The following is a 22500-nucleotide window of genomic DNA, read 5'->3' on the forward strand; positions in this document are numbered from 1 at the left end:
CACATGAGAGGCAATAACCTCAAAGGGACTTCTCAGCTGAAATGAAGACAGGTGTCGTGTGTGTGTGTGTGTGTGTGTGTGTGTGTGTGTGTGTGTGTGTGTGTGTGTGTGTGTGTGTGTGTGTGTGTGTGTGTGTGTGTGTGTGCGTGCGCATGTGTGTGTGTGTGTGTGTGTCCGTGCATGCCAGCCCATGCCTATGTGTGTTTGATTTACGGTGATGCATTCTCGGGGTGTTGACTTCACTCTCCTCTCCTCTCCTCTACTCTCCTCTCCTCTCCTCTCCTCTCCAATCTCTGTCACGGTGTCAGCCCAAACAGGGCAGCAGGCCTCGCTCCAAAACCCCAAGCACACTGTCAACACCCGCTTTCACGAGGGAGGCAGTGTAAAAAAGGAAACGGCCAGAGCAGAATCGAGCGCCAGAGGACTCAGCCTCCCCATTCTCCACCTCTTATTGTTATGCTGTGAGCGGAGAGCAGTTCCACACAGCCTGCCAATGAGCCCCCCTCTCTCTCTCTCTCTCTCTCTCTCTCTCTCTCTCTCTCTCTCTCTCTCTCTCTCTCTCTCTCTCTCTCTTTCTCTCTTTCCTTCTGTCATTATTAGTGTTTTTATCTGGTGGCAGGGGGAAGTGTTTTGGTACTGGGTTACCTGAGCGGCACTGGGATAGAGGTGTGTCTAGGCCTGTCACGATAACACATTTTTCTGTGCGATTAATTGCCCCAGAAATTATTGCGATAAGCGATAATATTGCCGTTTTTACACCATTTTCAACTTATATAATGATAATGGCATAATAATGCAAGTACACCCTTTCGAAGATCAATAAACTTGTATTTTTTAAAGAACACTGGAACTGGACATCTGGAAGACATTTAAAATATCCAGAATTAATTAACAAAACATCCAAAAACAATAAATACAATTATTTTAACCAAAAATGCTCTTGAATAAAAACCAAACACACGGATGTTCTCCCAGGCAATTCGAACTGGCTGTCAAATGTTTGCAGCATTCGTCGAAATGCAGGCTTTTCCACGGTTCTAAAGGGCATCATCTCTCTAGCAATGAAGCGAACTACACAGTCAGTGAGCGCGCACCATTTTGCGCTGTCCTGTTTGTACTTTGTTTGCCGACTAAACGCCCCAGTGATTGTGGACTGTTGGCAGGGGCGGTTTTAGCAAAATGGAGGCCCTGGGCAAAGAACAATGTTGAGGCCCCCCCCCCCCCCAAAAAAAAAAAATCGTTTTAATGTTATGTGGAACTGACATTTATTGTGAGTATATGACTTTAACAATTAAACAGTTGTAAATTATTTTAATTATGAGGTTTTGAGTGCAGTGTTTTAGTAGTGTAACTTTTTTATTGCTTAATCAAAACAATGTTACTTGTTACATTTGATTAATGCTTTATAGTTCTGTTTCTGAAAGCTTTCAACTGAAACTTCCAAATATGTACAGGTACTGTTTTAACCATTTCAATTCTGATGTACTCACATTGTTGACATCACCGCTGTCGTTATCAGCCAGCTGTGCTTGAGCTGTGTTCATGACCATGGCAGTATCATGCGTGTCGTCGTCAGTGCGGGTGTGACAGTGTCTCGGATATGGGCAGCTGTGGTACATGATGGCTCACCGTTTGTAGAAGCAAAGCAGGCAGAGCTCGTTGGTGTCACTACAAGCTTATTGTCTGCTGCTGCTGTTAGCAATCGCTAAACTTGGCTTAGCCGCACTTGAAACATTATCAGATGAACTCGACACATTATCAGATATTTCTTCCACTTCCACGGACGAATTCCTTGGTAGGAAATTGTGTGTTACCTTAGGTAATTTCTCCCTGAACTTCTCATCCTGCCCTTTCCTCTTTCTTTTCTCGCCACTTAAAAGACGTTTCACGCGTAACTTTGCGACCACACACGTCACCACACGAAAAATTGTCAGTGACAGAAAAGTCACGTGACCTGGAATAATTTGTTCCATGATGGAATTAAGATACATTTTTAAGCTGATACTGAAAAGAAAATAATCGTTTTTCATGCTTATTATGAATTGTCATTATTTTGCAATGCCAAGTGATTTATTTTAATTAGCAAAAAAAAATAAAAAAATCGGAAATACGACGAGGCCCCCCTGGTGGCCGAGGCCCTGGGCAACTGCCCGGTTTGCCCGTCCGTCCGGTCCGCCCCTGACTGTTGGGAAGACGGAGACTTCCCATCTGATTGTTTTTTCCCAAGCTGGGAAAACTGCATCGGGTGATTGTGTTTTAGGTGAAGATGCAGGTTTGTTTTATTGCCGCGTTTTGTTAATATTGTTTTCAAACAAATGCGACATGTCGGCTCGCATAGGTTATTTGGTTCGCCCCGGCCGTTGGGTTTGAAGCCGAAGTGCTCCCACACGGCAGCTGTCGCGTTCGGCTTAGACACCAACTCCATCTTTTTATTCTTCCAAATGTTTTTTCTCTTGCTCTTCTCCTCTCGGTACTTTCATGCTGCACTCTGCACTGTGCAACGCCAGGGCTCCGCCTCCCACATAGAGACCAATTCTACAAGTGACTGACACGTGACGAGGGGGTTCATTTATTGTGCCCTCAGCTCGGCCTTAAGGCGGCGCTGCAGGAAATAATAACCATCACCAACTGAATGCCTAGCCCTGCGCGCTACCTTGAAGAATTCAGTTGGGGCAAAAAAAAAAACACCAATCCGCCGAGAGGGCAGATACACCGGATTAAAAACTTTTGATATCCAGTTACTTTGAAGCGTGCGAATGGAATTTATTGCAGCCGGCAAAAAATTATCGCTCATTTTAATTTATCGCGCAATTAATTGATTTATTGCATATCGCGACAGGCCTAGGTGTGTCTGTGTCTGTGTGTGTGTGTGTGTGTGGTGTGTGTGTGTGTGTGTGTGTGTGTGTGTGTGTGTGTGTGTGTGTGTGTGGTCGTGCATAAGCCTAGCCTAGGCAGCGGATCTGAGAGTGAGATGTGGAGAGAGCTAGAATAGCACTGCACCTCTTATCAGCAGAGTGAGTAGTGAAGGCCAGGCACTCCACACACACACACACACACACACACACACACACACACACACACACACACACATGCACACATCTTCTCTCTCTACAGTGTTTCTTTCTTTCTTTCATCTCTGTAATGCTGTCTCTTTCTTTCTCCCTCTGTCCCTCTCTTCCTCTCCTATCTCTCTCCCTCTATCCCTCTCTCTTCCTCTCATTCTCTACCTCTCCCTCTCTTCCTCTCCTCTCTCTCTCTCTCTGCCCCTCTCTCTTCCTCTCCTCTCGTTTTCTCTATCACTCCCTTATTCTGCCTGTGCCCCTCTCTCCTTCTACTCTTGTTAATTCTCCCTCTCTCGTGTCTCTCCCCCTTGCCCCTCTCTCTCTCTCTCTCTGTCTCCCCCCTCTCTCTCTCCCTCCTCCATGTCTCACCTCCCTTTCTTTCACTTTCCATCTCTCTCTTTTTCTCTTTCTCTCCCTCTCTCTTTCTCTCTCTCTTTTTCTCTCTCTCTCCCTCTCTCTCTTTCTCTCTTTTAATCTCTCTCTCCCTCTCTCTTTCTCTCTCTCTTTTACTCTCTCTCTCTCCCTCTCTCTCTCTCTCTCTCTCTCTCTCTCTCTCGCTCTCCCTCCCTCTCTGGCTGATCTGTTAGAGGCAAGCTGTAGTTATCAGCATTAACTGCAGAACTTTAACAGTGCTGTAGCAGTAAGCGCCCAGAGGCTTTTCCCATATGAAAAATATCACATCTGCAGAAATGATGTGTGTGTGTGTGTGTGTGTGTGTGTGTGTGTGTGTGTGTGTGTGATACATTCCTCACCCAACCTAAAACTTATAAAAATGCTGCAGTTGGTTTTTTCGACTCCTCCACCTTCCAGAGTGCATTAGGAGCAGCTTGTTGAGCAGGTCAGGTGTGTGTGTTTGTGTGTTTGTGTGTGTGTGTGTGTGTGTGTGTGTGTGTGTGTGTGTGTGTGTGTGTGTGTGTGTGTGTGTTGCTGCATATGGAACAAGTGCAGCCAAAGCAGTCATGGTTGATGCACTCCGTTGACGTTGAGGTGGTGCGGGCTCTGACCTGCATGAATTTCCGTCCCAGGCAAAGCAGTTGCAGAAACATCCTCAATGTGACCTCTGTCAGCCGTCTCTCATGATGGTGCGATCTCTTTCTCTAAAAACCAGTCCCTGAGAAAATACAGATACTCTGTGAACAGCATGTGTTGCTTTCGATTTATAACCGATGTGTTTACTCGATCAATGAGATGCAATTTAATACTGGTGTGATTACTCAATCAATGATATTTAATCATTATAATCACTACTGCTCCTCTTAAGTCCTATTTATTTGTGTTATTGTTCACAAACTACTTATAACAATCTGTTAACTAGAAAATGCATTTCCTGAAGGAAATACCAGTGCATGAAATGCAAAAGTTAAGAAAGAACGAATAAAAGAAAAGTGAAAGAAGGAAGGAAGAAAGGAAAGAACAGTAAAAGAAGGAAAGAAGAGTTGAAGAAGGAAAGAAGAAAGGAAAGAAGAGTGAAGAAAGGAAAGAAGAGTGGAAGAAAGAAAGAAGAAGGGGAGAAGAAAGGAAAGAAGAGTGAAGAAAGGAAATTAGAGTGGAAGAAGGAAAGAAGAGTGGAAGAAGGAAAGAAGAGTGGAAGAAGGAAAGAAAAGTGGAAGAAGGGAAGAAGAGCCGAAGAAGATAAGAAGAAAAGAAAGAAGAGTGAAAGAAGGAAAGAAGAAAAGAAAAAGGTAAGAAGAGTGGAAGAAGGAAAGAAGAAAGGAAAGAAGAGTAGAAAGAAGGAAAGAAAGGAAAGAAGAGAGGAAGAAACAAAGTAAGGAAAGAAGAGTGAACAAGAGTGGCTCTGGGTAAAGACAGTAAAGAGAGAGTGAAAATATTGAAAGAAGGAGAAAAAAAGAGTGAAGCAGAGAGATGGAGTGTGAGAGAAAGTAGAGTGAGAGTGATAGAGAGAAAAAAAAAGTAGAGTATGGAAGGTGTCTATTAATATTCCTAGTTATACAGTTGAATGGAGAGGTACAGAGAGAAGAGGACCCTTGGAGGCTTGCCGCAGGTGTCAGTGAAGCACAGGTGCAAGCCAGTTTAATTACCCTATTATGATGTCATAATGGCCCAATGTAAGTCAATGGGAAAATTTAGATTCGTTTTTCTTTAATAACTTAAAAAGTATAAAGTTTAGAAAAATGAAAAATACATAGCATAAGTGTCCTTTACAAGACCTACGCGACAAAGTTTGAATGAAGTTTCTACGTTAAGCGGTTCGAGCTGAATTAATCGCAGAAAAAGGTAAGAAGAATAAGAAGAAGAAGAAGAAGAAGAAGAAAATGCCTAGGAATAACAATACAGGGCATTTCATGCACTGTAATAAACCAAATGGCCTGCTTCTCTTTTCAGTAACTACTTAAAAGAGAAGCAGGCCATTTGGTTTATTAACAGTCTGATATTGGGCCTTATATTTGATTTAAAAGAAATTACTCATAGCCATAGAAAAGACGCACAGACACGCACAGACACGCACAGACACGCACAGACACGCACAGACAGACACGCACAGACACGCACAGACAGACAGACAGACACAGACAGACAGACACAGACAGACAGACACAGACAGACAGAGACAGACAGACACAGACAGACACAGACAGACACAGACAGACACAGACAGACACTCACACACACAGACACACACACACACACACACACACACACACACACAGACAAACACACACACACACACACACACACACACACAGACACAGACACACACACACACACAGACACACACACACACACACAGACACACACACACACACACACACACACACAGAGAAACACACAGACAGACACAGAGTCACACACACAGACAGACACAGACAGACACAGACAGACACAGACAGACACAGACAGACACTCACACACACAGACACACACACACACACACACACACACACACAGACAAACACACACACACACACACACACACACACACACAGACACAGACACACACACACACACAGACACACACACACACACACAGACACACACACACACACACACACACACACACACAGAGAAACACACAGACAGACACAGAGTCACACACACAGACAGACACAGACAGACACAGACAGACACAGACAGACACAGACAGACACAGACAGACACAGACAGACACAGACAGACAGACAGACACAGACAGACAGACACAGACACACACTCACACACACAGACACACACACACACACACACACACACACACAGACAAACACACACACACACACACACACACAGACACACACACACACACACAGACACACACACACACACAGACACACACACACACACACACACAGAGAAACACACAGACAGACACAGAGTCACACACACAGACAGACACAGACAGACACAGACAGACACAGTCACACCCACAGACACCCACAGACTCACACACACAGACACACACACAGACACACACACAGACACAGACACAGACAGACACACACAGACACACACAGACACACACAGACACCGATAGACTCACACACAGACACACACACACACACACACACACACACAGACACACACACAGACACACACACAGACACACACAGAGACACACACACACACAGACACACAGAGTAAAATGTGCTGCTTCATCCACTTCATCCACATTTGGTATGATGGATCTCTGTCTGGCCATTCATGTAGTTCTCACGAGTGAGTCATCTAGCCAACCCTCTTTGGTTCCTGCGTAACCCATAGCAACCACTAGAGAGAACGGCCATGAATATTGGAGCCATGAAATATTGCGTTATATTGGAGACTCCAGGCTAGCAGGAAGTTAGATTAGTGTTTTCTACGGGCATGCATTTCCTCTGGGTGTGTCCATGTCCATGTCTAACCATAAGTGTGATTGAAGTAGCCATCTCCTACCCAGGGCTCTCTGTGGGCTGTGGCCTCGTTAGCGGCACCTTTTACGGGGGGGGGGTGAACCCAAAGTTTCCATTTCAAAGGAGGTGTGAACGGGAAGCACTTGCCAGTCGTCTGTGAAGCCTTGCCGCTCCGCTCCGCTCTGCTCTGCTCGGTCTAAATGCTAATAATGGAGAAAAACAGCTCTTTAAAGCGTGTGTGAGTTTGCTTTTGAAGCCGGAGGAGAGGGGATTTAATTGATTTGTTTGATGGGGCGGGATTCATTTATCTTCCTCGTGCACCCTGCCAGAGATTGACCGCACTCCGTCTCTCCTTTCCTCTCCTCTCCTCTCCTTTGAAGGACTTCCAGCCCTAAATCAACAGTGTTCATTTCTCCCCCCTCTCACTCCCCTCTCTGTCGCCGCTTGAGTTAGCTGCCCGGCCAAACAGTAAACAAAGGGGTGCGGCAGGTTGTCATCGTTTCAGAGAGAAATGTCACGCACTTTATTAGTGCCGCTGGGCTAGGCTAATTTAGCATTCTCTGCCTATAGATGCAGACCTTGGGGGCGACTAGCGCTGAGAATAGCACACTAGCATGCCTCTCCCCCGGTGAAGGAGCTGTGGTTTTGGCAGTAAATGACGTCAGGTCGGCTGTGAGTTTCACACGACTGCTTCGGTGGAGCGATGACCAGAGACAGCCGCTCCTGTGGGTTTGTGCTGCATGATGGGAGCCAACCGCTTCCTGTTCACTACGTGCAAAACCATCTCTCTCTCTCTCTGTCTGTCTCTCTCTCTCTCTCTCTTTCTCTGTCTGTCTCTCTCTCTCTCTCTGTCTCTCTTTCTCTCTGTCTGTCTCTCACACTGACTGTCTCTTTCTGTCTCCCTCTGTCTCTCTGTCTGTCTGTCTGTCTCTCTCTGTCTCTCTCTCTCTGTCTGTCTCTCTCTCTGTCTGTCTCTCTGTCTCTCTCCACCCCTCTCTCTCTGTCTGTCTCTATCTCTGTCTCTCTCTCTGTCTGTCTCTCTCCACCCCTCCCCCTCTGTCTGTCTCTCTCTCTATGTCTGTCTCTGTCTCTCAATTTGCTTCATTGGCATGACCATTTAAAGAAAATAGAGTTGCCAAAGCATAGAGCATAGACACATTGAAACATTGAAAATACAGAAGTATAGAATATAAAAAACATGTGGTAAAATGTCTTTGAAGGGAGTACTTATTGCAGTGAGTTAGTAAAGTCTTTGAATGGAGTACTTATTGCTGTGAGGTAGTAAAGTCTTTGAAGGGAGTACTTATTGCTGTGAGGTAGTAAAGTCTTTGAAGGGAGTACTTATTGCAGTGAGTTAGTAAAGTCTTTGAAGGGAGTACTTATTGCTGTGAGGTAGTAAAGTCTTTGAAGGGAGTACTTATTGCAGTGAGTTAGTAAAGTCTTTGAAGGGAGTACTTATTGCAGTGAGTTAGTAAAGTCTTTGAAGGGAGTACTTATTGCAGTGAGTTAGTAAAGTCTTTGAAGGGAGTACTTATTGCACTCCATAAACTCCAAGCTGAAAAAGCATGTGGACCTGACAGCCTCTGACAGCTTCAGAACTGACATGCTGAAGGACAGCACTGAGCTTCAGAAGGTCCTTCTAAGATGGCTGCTTTCCTGAGGTCTGGAACAGGGGGCTTAGATCCCCAGTCTTCACCAGCGGTTAAAAACGTTACACACACACACACACACACACACACACACACACACACACACACACACACACACACACACACACACACACACACACACACACACACACACACACACACACACACACACACACACACACACACACACACACACACACACACACACACACACACACACACACACACACACACACACACACACACACACACACACACACACACACACACACACACAGAGAACAGGAGCTACAGCAGCACCTGGATCTGCTACAGCACTTCTGTCAGAACTGGCCCTGACGGTTAGTTTAGCAAAAACCGAGATTGTGATCTTCCAAAGATTACCTTGGCCTGAAACTCTGTGGCCTTGCAGTGAATGCGCTGAAGGAAAAAGCTGATAGAACTCTTTGCCATCAAAAATCTCTATAAAATACAGGTTCCAATTCAAATCTGTTGCAAGGTTTCTGACATCTTGTCATTATGCCAATTGCATGGTATGGATGTGAGATAGGCGGCCCACTCAGTAAGCTTGACTACACTAGATGGGACAAACATCCCATAGTTTCTCTGAATGCAGAATTTATTCAAATAAAGGGTTCAAATAAAAACATCCACAAATTCATGCGAGGCAGAATAAGGCAGATTCCCATTGGCATTAAAGATACTAAAACGATTCTAATCACCATTCACCGTATACAGTTCGCTCATATGTATGAAGAATCCGCATTCCCTCTTGTGTGTTCATGTTTGTGTGGTTCTTCCCAGTTAGCTTCGTGGTTGACGGTTGTTTATCTCTTTTGTTGTTGTTGTTGTTTTATTTATATAACACTATGCTTTGGTAACACTGTACATGAATGGTTGTGCTAATAAAGTTATTTGAATTTGAAAGGAGAGGAGAGAAGAGAAGAGAAGAGGAGAGGAGAGGAGAGGAGAGGAGAGGAGAGGAGAGATGAGATGAGATGAGGTGAGGTGAGGTGAGGAGAGGAGAGAAGATGAGAAAAGAGAAGAGGATGGAGACAAGAGAAGAGGAGGGAGAGAAACAAAGAGAGAAGAGAAGAGTTGAGCGGTGGGGAGATACAAGGAGAGGAGAGAAAAGAGGAGGGAGAGAGTAGAGGAGTGGAGCGGTGGGGAGATACAAGGTGAGGAGAGAAGAGAGGAGGAGGGAGGGAGAGAGGAGAGGAGTGGGGAGATGAAAACAAAAGAGGAAGAAAGAAGGGAAGAGAGAGGAAGGGTAGAGGAGGCAAAGAGAAGACTGCAAAAAGAGAACCCTGCTGATTCTGCAAACTGGATGTCTGGAAAGCAGACTTTATAATGAGCTTTGCCTTGGCAGAGACGAACAGCAGTAACCTTTAATTTAGAGTGCTAACATGGTGTTAATGGCTGACCATAGTCAGTATGAATGTGACAGTTTTGTCACAGTTAAGTCCATCTATGAGACGTCCCTAACTAGGGCTGCAACTAACGATTATTTTGGTAATCGATTAATCTATCGACTTTTTTTTTCGATTAATCGACTAATCTAACGATTATTTCCATAAATTTAAAAAATGATTCAAAATGTTGGAATTTGAATTTCAAATGTATTTGAGTAACAAGTTAATACAAATGTAATCATCATAATAAATACATTAAATAGTAATACAAATTAAGAGTGCAAAATATGCTTATAAAAGTAAAGAGAAAGTGCAAATAAAGTTTTAAAAGTAAAGAGAAAGTTTTAAAAGGAACTCAAAATAGCAATCAAGCCCCTGCAAGTGCAACATAACTGAGCTGCAGGTGACATTCAAATTCAACATATGAAAAAAAAAAAATCCACAATCTTTTGTTTGAAGATTGCTAAGTGGAGGAGGTTATCTATTCAGAACAAACGAAAATACAGGCTACTCTGATAATTCACTGATTTACCGCATTGCACTCAACATAACTAAAATAGCGTTAGCAAGCATCCTCCATGAGACGTTCTGTTTTCAAACATTTAAGAGTAAACCTTACAATAAGTTATAGATATATGTCTATGATAATTGCTGCTAGACACTTACTGTTCTTATGCTCCCACAGCCCGTTCTCTTTGAAATACTGTAGTACTTCTTAAACTACTAATAATTGACCATCATTGAGAAAAATGACAACTTTTCTGTTAGCCATATCTGATATGCAGCAGCTGCTAAACCAAGCTTTGTGTATTGTTTCCATGAGCCATCTCAGAATAATTCGCTTTTCGCAGCTATTTCGCACTTCCTATATGCAATTCCGAATGAAAAGTACCGGTAGCTCTGTTAGCGTCTGCAAAGAATTTTTTTTTTTTTTTTTTTTTTTTTTTATATTATATGACGCGTCGACAACACAAATCCCCGTCGACCATTTTTCACAATCGACTTAGTCGATTTCGTCGACTAATCGTTGCAGCTCTATCCCTAACCAACACCTGTTACGACCAAATGTAGACAAAGACGGCAGCCAATCCTTGCAAGGTGGGACAGGAAGGATGATGTATGCAAGTCCAATCACAATAAAGGCTTTTCTGTTCCATTCTACTGTGTGAAGAGACCACAGGCACAAACAGAGTCTTTTTGACACAACACGAAGACTCATCCGCATATGTGTTATAAATTAGTAGGCACAGGAAGTAATGGTTTCCTATTTGCCAATGGCGTAGAGCCATTACATGAGGCAAGTGCTGGTAACCTAGTGATTAAAGTACATTAATCAGCAACTGTAATGCATAATTCATACAGCAGCCCTTTGGCCTACCATAGCTTCCTTTTCTCATGGGAAGTGTTTTTCTCTTTATTGTTTTTCTTTTTTCCGTTCAGAGGAGCGAACGTGACTTACTGTCTCAGAGCGAACTGGGGGGGGGGGGGGGATAAGTGCAGTGTGACCTCATTGTTGTTTTAGATGTTTGTGAGACTGCCCCTCGGTATGGGGGGGTGGGGAGGAGGGGGGGGTCGAGTGAATGAGAGACAGAGAGGATGACGGAGGGATAGAGAGAAAAAGAGTGTGAGTTTGTGAAGGCAAAAAGAGGGGGATGAACTAAGAGGGAGATGGAAGGTGAAGAGAGAGTGATGAGGAGAGAGACTTTTGACCTTTAAAACCCTTTATTTAACATTCCATTTGAAAACCTTTAAAATACCATTGATAATGGTCAAGTCTGTTTCACCAGTTGAAAACAAGCCTCCCGAGGTCATTTCTGGAAATGATCCTCTCCTTGACTCACCATTTCTCCCTGAACTGAATCACGTTCTCTGTTTCCCGCTAAAACGTGTACTCACCACTTTTCCTGTTTCCACCAGAGACCAATATCAGCAAAACACACACACACACACACTCTCTCTCTTTCTCCTTCTCTACCTCTTGTGTCCTTACCCTCTCATGCTCTCTCCCTCCCTCCCTCTCTTTCTCTCTGTCCCCCTCTCTCTCACTCCATGTCTAACATTCTATCAGGGCTTTTGACTTGAACACTTGCATCGAAGCAGGAGGGAGAGGAAGGTATATCAGGTAGATCTTCCTCTCCAAACTTGGCAATAGTTCCTTAGTCTATTTGTTCAATGACTGGTTTCAAACTAATTAACTTGTAAATTATGGACATTAATGAACCTGAACTTGTAAGCAGGCAAGGGACACACACACACACACAAACACACGCACACAGGCACGCACACACCAGAGACCAACATCAGCAAAGCATAGTTTGATCAAACACAGTTTCCCCAGTGAAGTCAGCCTGCCCTTCTCATCTGCATGTACATTTACATTTACATTTAATCATTTAGCAGACGCTTTTATCCAAAGCGACTTACAAGGAATTTTTGCATTTTATACATCAGGAGCAGTTAGGGGTTCAGTGTCTTGCTCAAGGACACTTCCACACTTGGTAAGGAGGAGTGGGGAATCGACCTAGCAACCTTCCAAACACTATGATTCCTCTACCTCCTGTACCACTGGAACAACCCCAGTCATATTTCCAATAGAGGACAAGTTGGCTAACATCCATGATGCGTCTGCCAATCAGAAATAGATTTTCTACTCATTGCCGCTGAGAACGTGGTGGAGGCTTTGGAGGACGCAGCTCAGCCTGCATCTGTCCACACAGCGACATAAGGGGTTTTCAAAGGTCTCCCCTATGGAACCTTACAAAATATGCATTTCAGGCCCTTACAAAACCTTACAAAATATGTGCTTTTAGGCCCTTACAAGTGGAATGGAATGGAATGGAAGTTCCATTAAGTGTCCTTGTAAATCCATGGAAATGTTTTGAAATGTTGGGAAGGAATTGGGTGGGAACCATGAGAGAGAAAAAGCTCATGGACTGCAAATTCAATTCAATTCCATTCAATCTGTTATTTATATTGTGCCAAAACAATCAAATTGTCTCAAAGCACTTTACAGAGCCAATGTTTCATGTTCTTGATCAGTCTCTTCTCCACTCTACTCATCCCTGTGTCAGCTGACCCTGCTATCTGGTAGGGGCAGAAGAGAGACACACTGTCCCTGTAGTCTGTAGTTGCCCAAACTTTGTGTGTGTGTGTGTGTGTGTGTGTGTGTGTGTGTGTGTGTGTGTGTGTGTGTGTGTGTGTGTGTGTGTGTGTTAGTGTGTGTGTGTTGGTAGACCCCCTGGGTGGTACAGCTGTGCCTGATGTCCCCTCCACATCTCCTCTGCCTGTGCTGCAGAACGCACTCTCCTCTCCCCGGTGCGTTCCGGTGCATTCCGGGGCGGTGGGCTTGTTTTGAAGTGTGGTGGTGGCTGAGTGCAGGTCTGGTGTTTTGGCAGAAGATGAGTGGGCAGAGTGGTCAGAAACTGTCCTGCCCCCATATCGCTCTCTCCCTCCCTCTCTCCCTCTCTCTCCCCCCCCCCTCTCTCTCCCTCTCCATATTGCTCTCTCCCTCTCTCTCTCCCTCTCTTTCTCTCCCTCTCTCTCCCCCTCTCTCGCTCTCTCTCTCTCTCTCTCTCCCTCTCCACTCAAAAACATTTCCTGTTTTTCTGCCATCCGGGGAGGAATCAAGCACCACTTTCATGCCTGCTTACATAGCCCACCTTTCAGGACGGTCGGTAGATGAGAACCCATGCCAGGACTGTGTGTGTGTGTGTGTGTGCCTGTGTGTGCCTGTGTGTGTTTGTCTGTCTCACTGACTGTCTGTGTGTGTGTGTGTGTGTGTGTGTGTCTGTGTGTGTCTGTGTGTGTTTGTCTGTCTCACTGACTGTCTGTCTGTCTGTATGGATGTGTGTGTTTGTGTGTGTGTGTGTGTGTGTGTGTGTGTGTGTGTGTGTGTGTGATTGTATGTGTGTCTCTGTGTGTGTGTGATTGTATGTGTGTCTCTGTGTGTGTGTTTCAGTATGTGTGTCTCTGTGTGTGTGTTTCAGTATGTGTGTCTGTGAGTGCCTGTGTGTGTAAGTACATTTGATGTGTGAGTGTGTGTCTGTGTGTAATGAGTAGCAGAGCTCTCGGCCTTTTTTTCATTTCCATTTTCCCCTCAGGTTTATGTTGAGTCTCTTGTCTCCGGCTTGGAAGTAAATATTGATTAGTTTCTCCTGTCTGCAAAGCCACAGCCATCCACAGGGCCAAGGAAGAGAATGTCACAGTTACTGACTTCCTTGCAGTGCAGTTTGTGATCATTGTATCTGTGCTGGTTGAGTCTTCTTTGATGTGCAGTTTGTAATCATTGTATCTGTGCTCGTTGAGTCTTACTTGCAGTGCAGTTTGTAATCATTGTATCTGTGCTTGTTGAGTCTTCCTTGCAGTGCAGTTTGTAATCATTGTATCTGTGCCTGTTAAACTATGGTATCTGAAGAGCGTATCTGTTTTCTTACAAGCGCAAGTGTGACTTGAAAGTTTTGAGGTTTGACTAAAATATATAACATTTCAGGTTTGACTAGCATATATTCAATTACATTAAATGATTTGTATACAGCGCCAAGACTCATGTAACATGTGGCAAAGGTACATCAGAGATCAGATGGTATATACATGACATTCTAAATCACTAGCGATAACATGGGGAGATGGGATTCAAGTATTGTAGAACTGCTAAGTGGGTATACAGTGTGCTCGTAAGGTTACTATTACAAGGGTAGGTAGAGCAATGAAACAGAAAACTATGTTGATGGTGGCAATTATTTACATTGCCGGTTAATAGGCTAGCACAGAGTAGGTAGATGTATCATTAGCGGGGGTAAATAGGCTAGCACAGAGAGCCGTAGATGTATCATTAGCGGGGTTAATAGGCTAGCACAGAGCATGAAGATGTATCATTAGCGGGGTAGAGTTAATGCTTTATGATATGATATAGAACGAGACTTCCAGCCTCCACCTTTCTCTCTGTCTATCTCTTTTTCTATCTCTGTCTACCTCTCTCCCTCTCTGTCTCCCTCCCTTTCTCTGTCTCTCTTACTCTGTCTGTCTTTCTTTCTCTCTGTCTCTGTCTCTCTCTCTCTCTCTCTCTGTCTCTTACTCTGTCTCTCTTACTCTGTCTGTCTTTCTCTCTCTTTCTCAATCTCTCTCTGTCTCTTACTCTGTCTCTCTTACTCTGTCTGTCTTTCTCTCTCTCTCTCAATCTCTCTCTGTCTCTTACTCTGTCTCTCTTACTCTGTCTCTCTCTCTCTCTCTCTCTCTCTCTCTGACTCTCTCTGTCTCTGCCACTCTCCTTCTTTGCCTCTCTCTCTGTCTCTCTCTCCTTCTCTCCTTCACTGTTTTATTGAATGCCATGGGCTTCACTCACTGTTCCACTGTTGAAGTTTTTATTTAGGGAGTGAAATACTCCCAGAAGCGCAAACCTTGCTGTCAGCTTTTAGACTTGATCTACTAGGGAAAGCGAAGATGGCGATTTGAGGTTAGCAGGAGGAACATGGTAGCAAACACATCTTATCAGGATTCTGTGTCTGTTATGATATCATATTAAGTCATATTAATCTTTTTCTAAATCTTATTTTGTAAAAATTACTCTTTGTGATCCACTGAACATATAATTCTATAAAGTTCAATTTGATTTAATTGAAATTAAATTCTCCCTCTCTCTCTCTCTCTCTCTCTCTCTCTCTCTCTCTCTCTCTCTCTCTCTCTCTCTCTCCGTCCTCCAGGATGAAGCTCTGAAGGCTGGGAGTACCCTGCAGAAGGATCTCTATGACGACGATGGACCTGAGACAGAGGGATCACGTGACAGGGTCTCCTCTCTGCCTCTCCACAGCCACAGACCTGCTAGTCTCCTGAACCCCTTTCCAGCCGACCCCCTCTCTCTCTCACACACACACACACACACACACACCCTTACCCTTAGACACACACACACACACACACACCCTTACCCTTAGACACACACACACACACACACACCCTTACCCTTAGACACACACACACACACCCCCCTTGAACACACTTGCACCCTGACCCCACTGACCCCACCCTCGTCTCTGACCCTGCCGCCGTCGCCATGGTGATGTTGAAGCTGTCGTCGCAGAAGCTGGGCTTCTTCCTGGTGAGCTTCGGCTTCATCTGGGGCATGATGCTGCTCCACTTCACCATCCAGCAGCGCACCACGCACGAGAGCAGCACCGTGCTGCGGCAGCAGATCCTTGACCTCAGCAAGCGCTACATCAAGGCCCTCGCGGAGGAGAACCGCAGCGTCATGGACGGGCCTTACGTCGGCACCATGACCGCCTACGGTAAGTGTGTGTGGAGACAAATGCACTCAGTCAGTCAGTCAGTCAGTCAGTCAGTCAGTCAGTCAGTCAGTCAGTCAGTCAGTCAGTCAGTCAGTCAGTCAGTCAGTCAGTCAGTCAGTCAGTCAGTCAGTCAGTCAGTCAGTCAGTCAGTCAGTCAGTCAGTCACTCAGTCAGTCACTCAGTCAGTCACTCAGTCAGTCACTCAGTCAGTCACTCAGTCACTCACTGTGTGTGTGTTTCTGGAGATTGAAAAACTGCTCCCAGTAGCAATTAAAAACAGCAAAATCTTGATTAAGAGTGCTGTTTTTTTATGTTTTGTCCCTTTCTTTTAAGTGGACTTGGTTGGCCGACTTTAGATCAAAGTGTATGCTAAACCAAGATAAGATCGCAGATGAGGCAAGAAGAAAAACAGCATTTTAAAATACGCACATTTCTGCTGGACTTTCAAGTGATCCAAGTGTACTAGATGCAAGGAGTTAGAGAAGGTAGGCGATCTAACGGTCCCTGCTCTTCTTCTTCCTCTTCTTCTTCCTCTTCCTCTTCCTCTCAGTAATGCACCCATCCCTTTAGAGCCCTTCGGACATCACACTCGACTCGATTAGCGCTCGTGTCGGAGTGAGCGGTTAGATCCGGTGGTGCTGTTTGTACCACGGCTGATGGGCTTTCATCCACTCTTGGTTGTCTGATGGACACACCATTCCAGCTAATCACATAAACTGACCAACACACTGATGGGAGGCAAGACAGAGGGCCACTCCCTGCAAGAGCTCTGGAAATCTCTTTCTTCTCTCTCTCTCTCTCTCTCTCTCTCTCTCTCTCGACTTCACTTTGCTTTCGCCTCACTCTCTTTTCTCTCTCTCTCTCTCTCTCGACTTCACTTTGCTTTCGCCTCACTCTCTCTCTCTCTCTCTCTCTCTCTCTCTCTCTTTCGCCTCACTCTCTCTCTCTCTCTCTCTCTCTCTCTTTCTTTCATTCTCTCTCCACTTCACTCACTCTTCCACTTACACTCACTCTTTCCCTCTCTCTGTTATCCTCTCTCTCTCCCTTTTCTGTTATCCTCTCTCTCTCTTTCATTTTCTCTTCACTTCACTCGCTCTTCCACTTCCACTCACTATTTCTCTCTCTCTCTCTTTCATTCTCTCTCGACTTCACTCACTCTTCCACTTCCACTTACTCTTTCCCTCTCCCTGTTATCCTCTCTCTCTCTCTCTCTCTCTCTCGCTCTCTCTCTCGCTCTCTCTCTCTCTCTCTCTGTCATTCTCTCTCTCTGTTATCCTCTCTCTCTCTCTCTCTCTTTCTTTCATTCTCTCTCGACTTCACTCACTCTTCCACTTCCACTCACTCTTTCCCTCTCTCTGTTATCCTCTCTCTCTCTATCTCTCTGTCATTCTCCCTCTCTTTCATTCTCTCTCTCTCTCTCTCTCTCTCTCTCTCTCTCTCTGTCCCTTCCTCCCTTCTAAAACTCTGAAAGCGTCCAGGGGCGTGCCCCCAATCAGATAAACACAAGTGCTCAGGCCAAGGCTCTCTGTTTCTTCCACATAAACACACAGACACAGACACAGACACAGACACAGACACAGACACAGACACAGACACAGACACAGACACAGACACAGACACAGACACAGACACAGACACAGACACAGACACAGACACAGACACAGACACAGACACAGACACAGACACAGACACAGACACAGACACAGACACAGACACAATGTCTCTCCCTGCACCTGAGGACCTTACCCCCCCCCCCCCTCCTCCGCTGCGTCCCCTGATGTGATAATGCATTATTTACAGTTAGCTCCTCCACATCCAGCCTTCCAGCCCTCCTCTGGTGTTCAGTTGCTGCTTCACCAAGCTCCTCTTCCTCTCTCGCTACGGAACACGCACGCACGCACACCCGCACGCACGCACGCACGCACACCCGCACGCGAACACGCACACACGCACGCACGCACGCACGCCCGCACGCGAACACGCACACAAGCACACACAGCCCTCCTCTGCTGTTCAGTTGCTGCTTCACCACACTCCTCTTCCTCTCTCGCTACGGAACATGCACGCACACACACACACGCCCCCCCTCACACACACACACACACACACACACACACACACACACACACACACACACACCACACACACACACAGCCCTCCTCTGGTGTTCGGGTGCTGCTTCACCACGCTCCTCTCCCTCTCTCGCTACAGAACAGACGGAAAAAAGGAAACGTGTGCATCACATCCTGCCCCAAAAAGGAAGCTCTTCTCATAAAGAGCCACCCTGTGATCTCACTCACTCACTCACTCACTCACTCACTCACTCACTCACTCACTCACTCACTCACTCACTCACTCACTCACTCACTCACTCACACACACACACACACACACACACACACACACACACACACACACACACACACACACACACACACACACACACACACACACACACACACACACACACACACACACACACACACACACACACACACACACACACACACACACACACACACACACACACACACACACACACACACACACACACACACACACACACACACAAATGAATCTCGTAGTGAAGTCTTCTTGCAAAATCCGTGTCAGTTAAAGGAAGTGAGCAGAGCTTGCTACATCTAGAGGAGAGGGATTTAAACGGATAAATATGTCGGCTCCCACGTGACGTCACACCTCGGACTGGTGATGCATCCCCCTACTGAGTGTCCTTGTCCTCCTGCTCGACATCGATAAGATATTCATGCCGCTAATAGACCCGTTCTGTGCAGCCAGAGGCATCATTAAGGAAGCCAGATTGCCATTGATTCAGACGCTGCTCCTCGGCAAGGACAGCCTCACGCAACCTCGACGGGGGCGCAAGAGAGCCTCGCACAACCTCGACCGGGCCGCAGGAGAGCCTCACGCAACCTCGACCGGGCTGCAGGAGAGCCTCACGCAACCTCGACCCGGGTGCAGGAGGGGAAAGTAGAGATGTAGCCACGTTTTAACAGAAATGCGTTACAACCCTGTTTTGTTTACAAAATGACGGAGGGTCTCTCTAAGATGACCTTGTGTCTTTGAGGAGCGTCATCTTCTCATCTTAGTAAACCCTCTAAAGTCTAGCAGACGTATCTTTATTATTTTTATTTTATTATTTCGTCATTTAGTAGACACTTTTATCCAAAGCGACTTACAAGGATTTATCTCAGGGCTGTCTGTCTTCAGGAGTGATGATTTTTTATGAGTGTTCATGACTCCACTTGATTGGCCGAAGCCCTTTGTCGAGGCTGTTTGATTGGCCAGAGCCCTGTGACCTGTGTCCTCAGTGCATTTTGACCTCGGAGAGACATCAGTGGCGTATGCATGGATTCCCATTCTACCCACTCTAATGACATAATTATAAGGATGTAATTACACAGCTCTTAATCAGGGGGTGAATTATCAGCAGATGAGCGTAAAATTAGTTTATTATTACTCAGGCAATGCTGTGCTGCAGGAGGAACAGCACTCTAGCTGTGCCCCTGACTCCCCAGTTTCCTTTCACTAATGGTGTGTGTGTTTGTGTGTGTGTGTGTGTGGTTGGGGGGGGGGGGGGTGGGGAGTCCCCCAGACAGTTAATCAGGACAGCCTGGGGGGGGGGGCACGTCAGGAAAATATTGACCTTTTACGCCTTTATCTACAAACTGGGGGCAGCCACCGCATAGTTGGTAAAGCTCTGTAGGGTCCATTTGAAGTGGGGCGAACATTAGATTTGGCCATGAGTCTTTATGAACTCAGTATGTAAAAGTATTTGTTCAACCCAAAGCCTGCACCCACTCACTGCAGCCTTCTAATAAAAACAGCCACTGCTTCTCATTTCAAGTCAAACGATTTTCCTGCAGTAGTTTTATAGCTGCTCACTGGCTTATGAAGTTTCTTCCTCTCTGAATACATTCGTCCAGTCCTACTGGGGAAAAAACAACCACATTTCTCACATTTATAACCAAGAGAGCTCAGTACTAGTCTTCTTCAAGCAATTACTGTCTGTGGTGTAGATCTTGATGAGTAACATTTACATTTAGCAGACACTTTTGTCCAAAACGACGTACAAAGGAGAGAACAATCAAGCTAAGAGCAATAAAACCTGGTGTAACAATAAATACTGCTTTTTTTTTTTTACTGCTGTTACATTTAAAAAGCAAAGCAGTACAATACATATACACACAATCCTGGAAGCTCTCTAGCGCCAACACATTTTCCAAAGTTCAAAAACCTTTTCAGATCTCGTTAATGTTCTGATGGCTTTGTAGCACACGTGATGTTGTTTCACGTTTTTGCTGAGCAGCTTTGAAGGAAAAGGCACTTCAGTCCAAGGATGTGTGTGCACTGACTGTCAAACTCTATCCCTCTAAAGCATCAGTCAAAATGAATTTGGGAATCATGAATGACAACTAGGGGTTAGAACCGGTGGTGTGTTTAACATCGGGAAGAAGCTCTTTGAATTTAAGATTCATTGCTCAGAGACCATTGCTGTAATGGGTTTTCTCACCACAGGAATCTCTCTTATTGATTTTGTCAGTGGAAAAAAACAAAAAAAAAAAACTCCCACAATTCCCATGTGTTCCTGATACAGTGGAGAGCTCTCATTATGGTGGGAAGGTAGCTTTTATTGCTCTGTTTTATGACGGCTGAACGTGCCAGTGTTTTCCGCAGTCAAGCAAGGCTTTCGTTTTTAAAGTCTCTTCTCTTCTGCGTGAGACCTGTAGTTATTACAGCGATCAAAACAGCCGTGCTACACTGTCCACCATATTAAGATCACAGTGGCCTTTTTGTTTGTGGTGTTATCGTAACGGTGTTAATTATCATTTTACAGCAAGTTTCTAAGAATTGAACTAGAAGTAGCTGATACTAAGATAATTAATCCGGCTTTTTCCTTGTATGTGAAAGGGGGAGCGCTTAACCGGTCAGATTTTGTGTGTGTGTGTGTGTGTGTGTGTGTGTGTGTGTGTGTGTGTGTGTGTGTGTGTGTGTATGTGTGTGTGTGTGTGTGTGTTAATGACTAACTTCAGTTTTCACTGCCATACACCCCCTCTCTCTGTCCCATGACTACTGGTCACTAGGTTTGCGATGATCTTGGAAGTGCATAAAGGGAATTCATCAATGTAGGCTGATAGTTTCCAAAGCTTCCTAATAGTATTAGAATCTTTGCTTGGTTTATTTGCCATCTGGGGTTATTCACTTGGCTCTGAATATGAAATACTACCTGTGCTTCATGGATGTCTTTGCTGTTTGCTAAAAATTATTAAATTATTGCGAGTCACTTCCTGAAAGGAATGGTTGTTGTTCGATCAATGATTTCCTTTTGTTCTTCTGTTGGAGTGTGGGTGGGACTGTCCTTGTGTCACGCACATAGGTCGCAACTCGTTGCCCTTTGAAATTAATACAAAATAATAATAATAATAATAATAATAATTTATTTTATTTGTAAAGCACTCTTCATTCAGAAGGATCCCAGAGTGCCAATTAGGGCCCCTTGTCTTTTCTTCATAGTGGAGGATCGATGATGAGGCCTGCCTTTCATTGTAAGATGTCAGTTCAAGGCTGTGGGGGTACTAAGAGACAGTGTAGGCTTTGTTTTGCCATACCATGCACTCACTTAGGCGGGAAGTGTCTCTGCTGTTGGTCGAAGCTTAATGAGCCGTAGATGGAGGTGGAGATGATGAATTGAATAATGCAGTATGTGGGAGTCTGGTTCTTGTTGTGACGTGTGGCCTAGTCTCGTTTGTCGTGTCTCTCTTGAAGGATGACACTAAGAATGAAAAGACAGCTTGCGGATTCTGTAGCGTAACGTAGGAACGGTGAAAAGATGGATGAATTATGTGTTCTAGACAAAACGGAGGTTAATTGAGAACTTCGTCTTTGTCACGGCTCCTAACCCCTGTAAAAGTAACCCTACGAGCACAGTGTATACCCACTAAACTGGTCTTGCCTGTATCATGTATTTACCACCGGATGTCTGTATATTACGTACATCTACCAAATGCTGGCTGTGTACAACACTTGTTGTTTCCCTTCCTCTTCTGCTACACAACCCTCCCACTTCCCCCCTTCCTATCTCCACCCGGCCTACCTCAAGCGGATGGGTCCCCCCTTATGTGCCGTGGTTCTGCTTAAGGTTTCTTCCTGCCTAACAGGGAGTTTTTTCTTGCCCCTGTTGCCATTGTGCTTGCACTAAGGGGGTTCAGGTTCTGGGCTCTGTAAAGCGCCTAGAG

General features: G+C 45.2%; 2 protein-coding genes across 2 annotated transcripts in view; one reads left to right on the forward strand and one right to left on the reverse strand.

Annotated features, from left to right (window-relative positions):
- The window catches only part of pth2rb (parathyroid hormone 2 receptor b), a gene marked incomplete at both ends in the record, with an annotated part of 113461 nt that extends 97445 nt beyond the window's left edge, over positions 1–16016 (reverse strand). The window contains one exon of the mRNA XM_080835413.1: positions 15987–16016. Coding sequence (XP_080691539.1) covers positions 15987–16016 — 30 coding nt within the window. The remainder of the gene's footprint in view (positions 1–15986) is intronic.
- The window catches only part of mgat5 (alpha-1,6-mannosylglycoprotein 6-beta-N-acetylglucosaminyltransferase), a gene marked incomplete at both ends in the record, with an annotated part of 95351 nt that continues 88865 nt past the window's right edge, over positions 16015–22500 (forward strand). The window contains one exon of the mRNA XM_080835414.1: positions 16015–16246. Coding sequence (XP_080691540.1) covers positions 16015–16246 — 232 coding nt within the window. The remainder of the gene's footprint in view (positions 16247–22500) is intronic.

Source organism: Sprattus sprattus, assembly GCF_963457725.1.
Source record: "Sprattus sprattus genome assembly, chromosome: 3".
Classification (NCBI taxonomy): domain Eukaryota; kingdom Metazoa; phylum Chordata; class Actinopteri; order Clupeiformes; family Clupeidae; genus Sprattus; species Sprattus sprattus.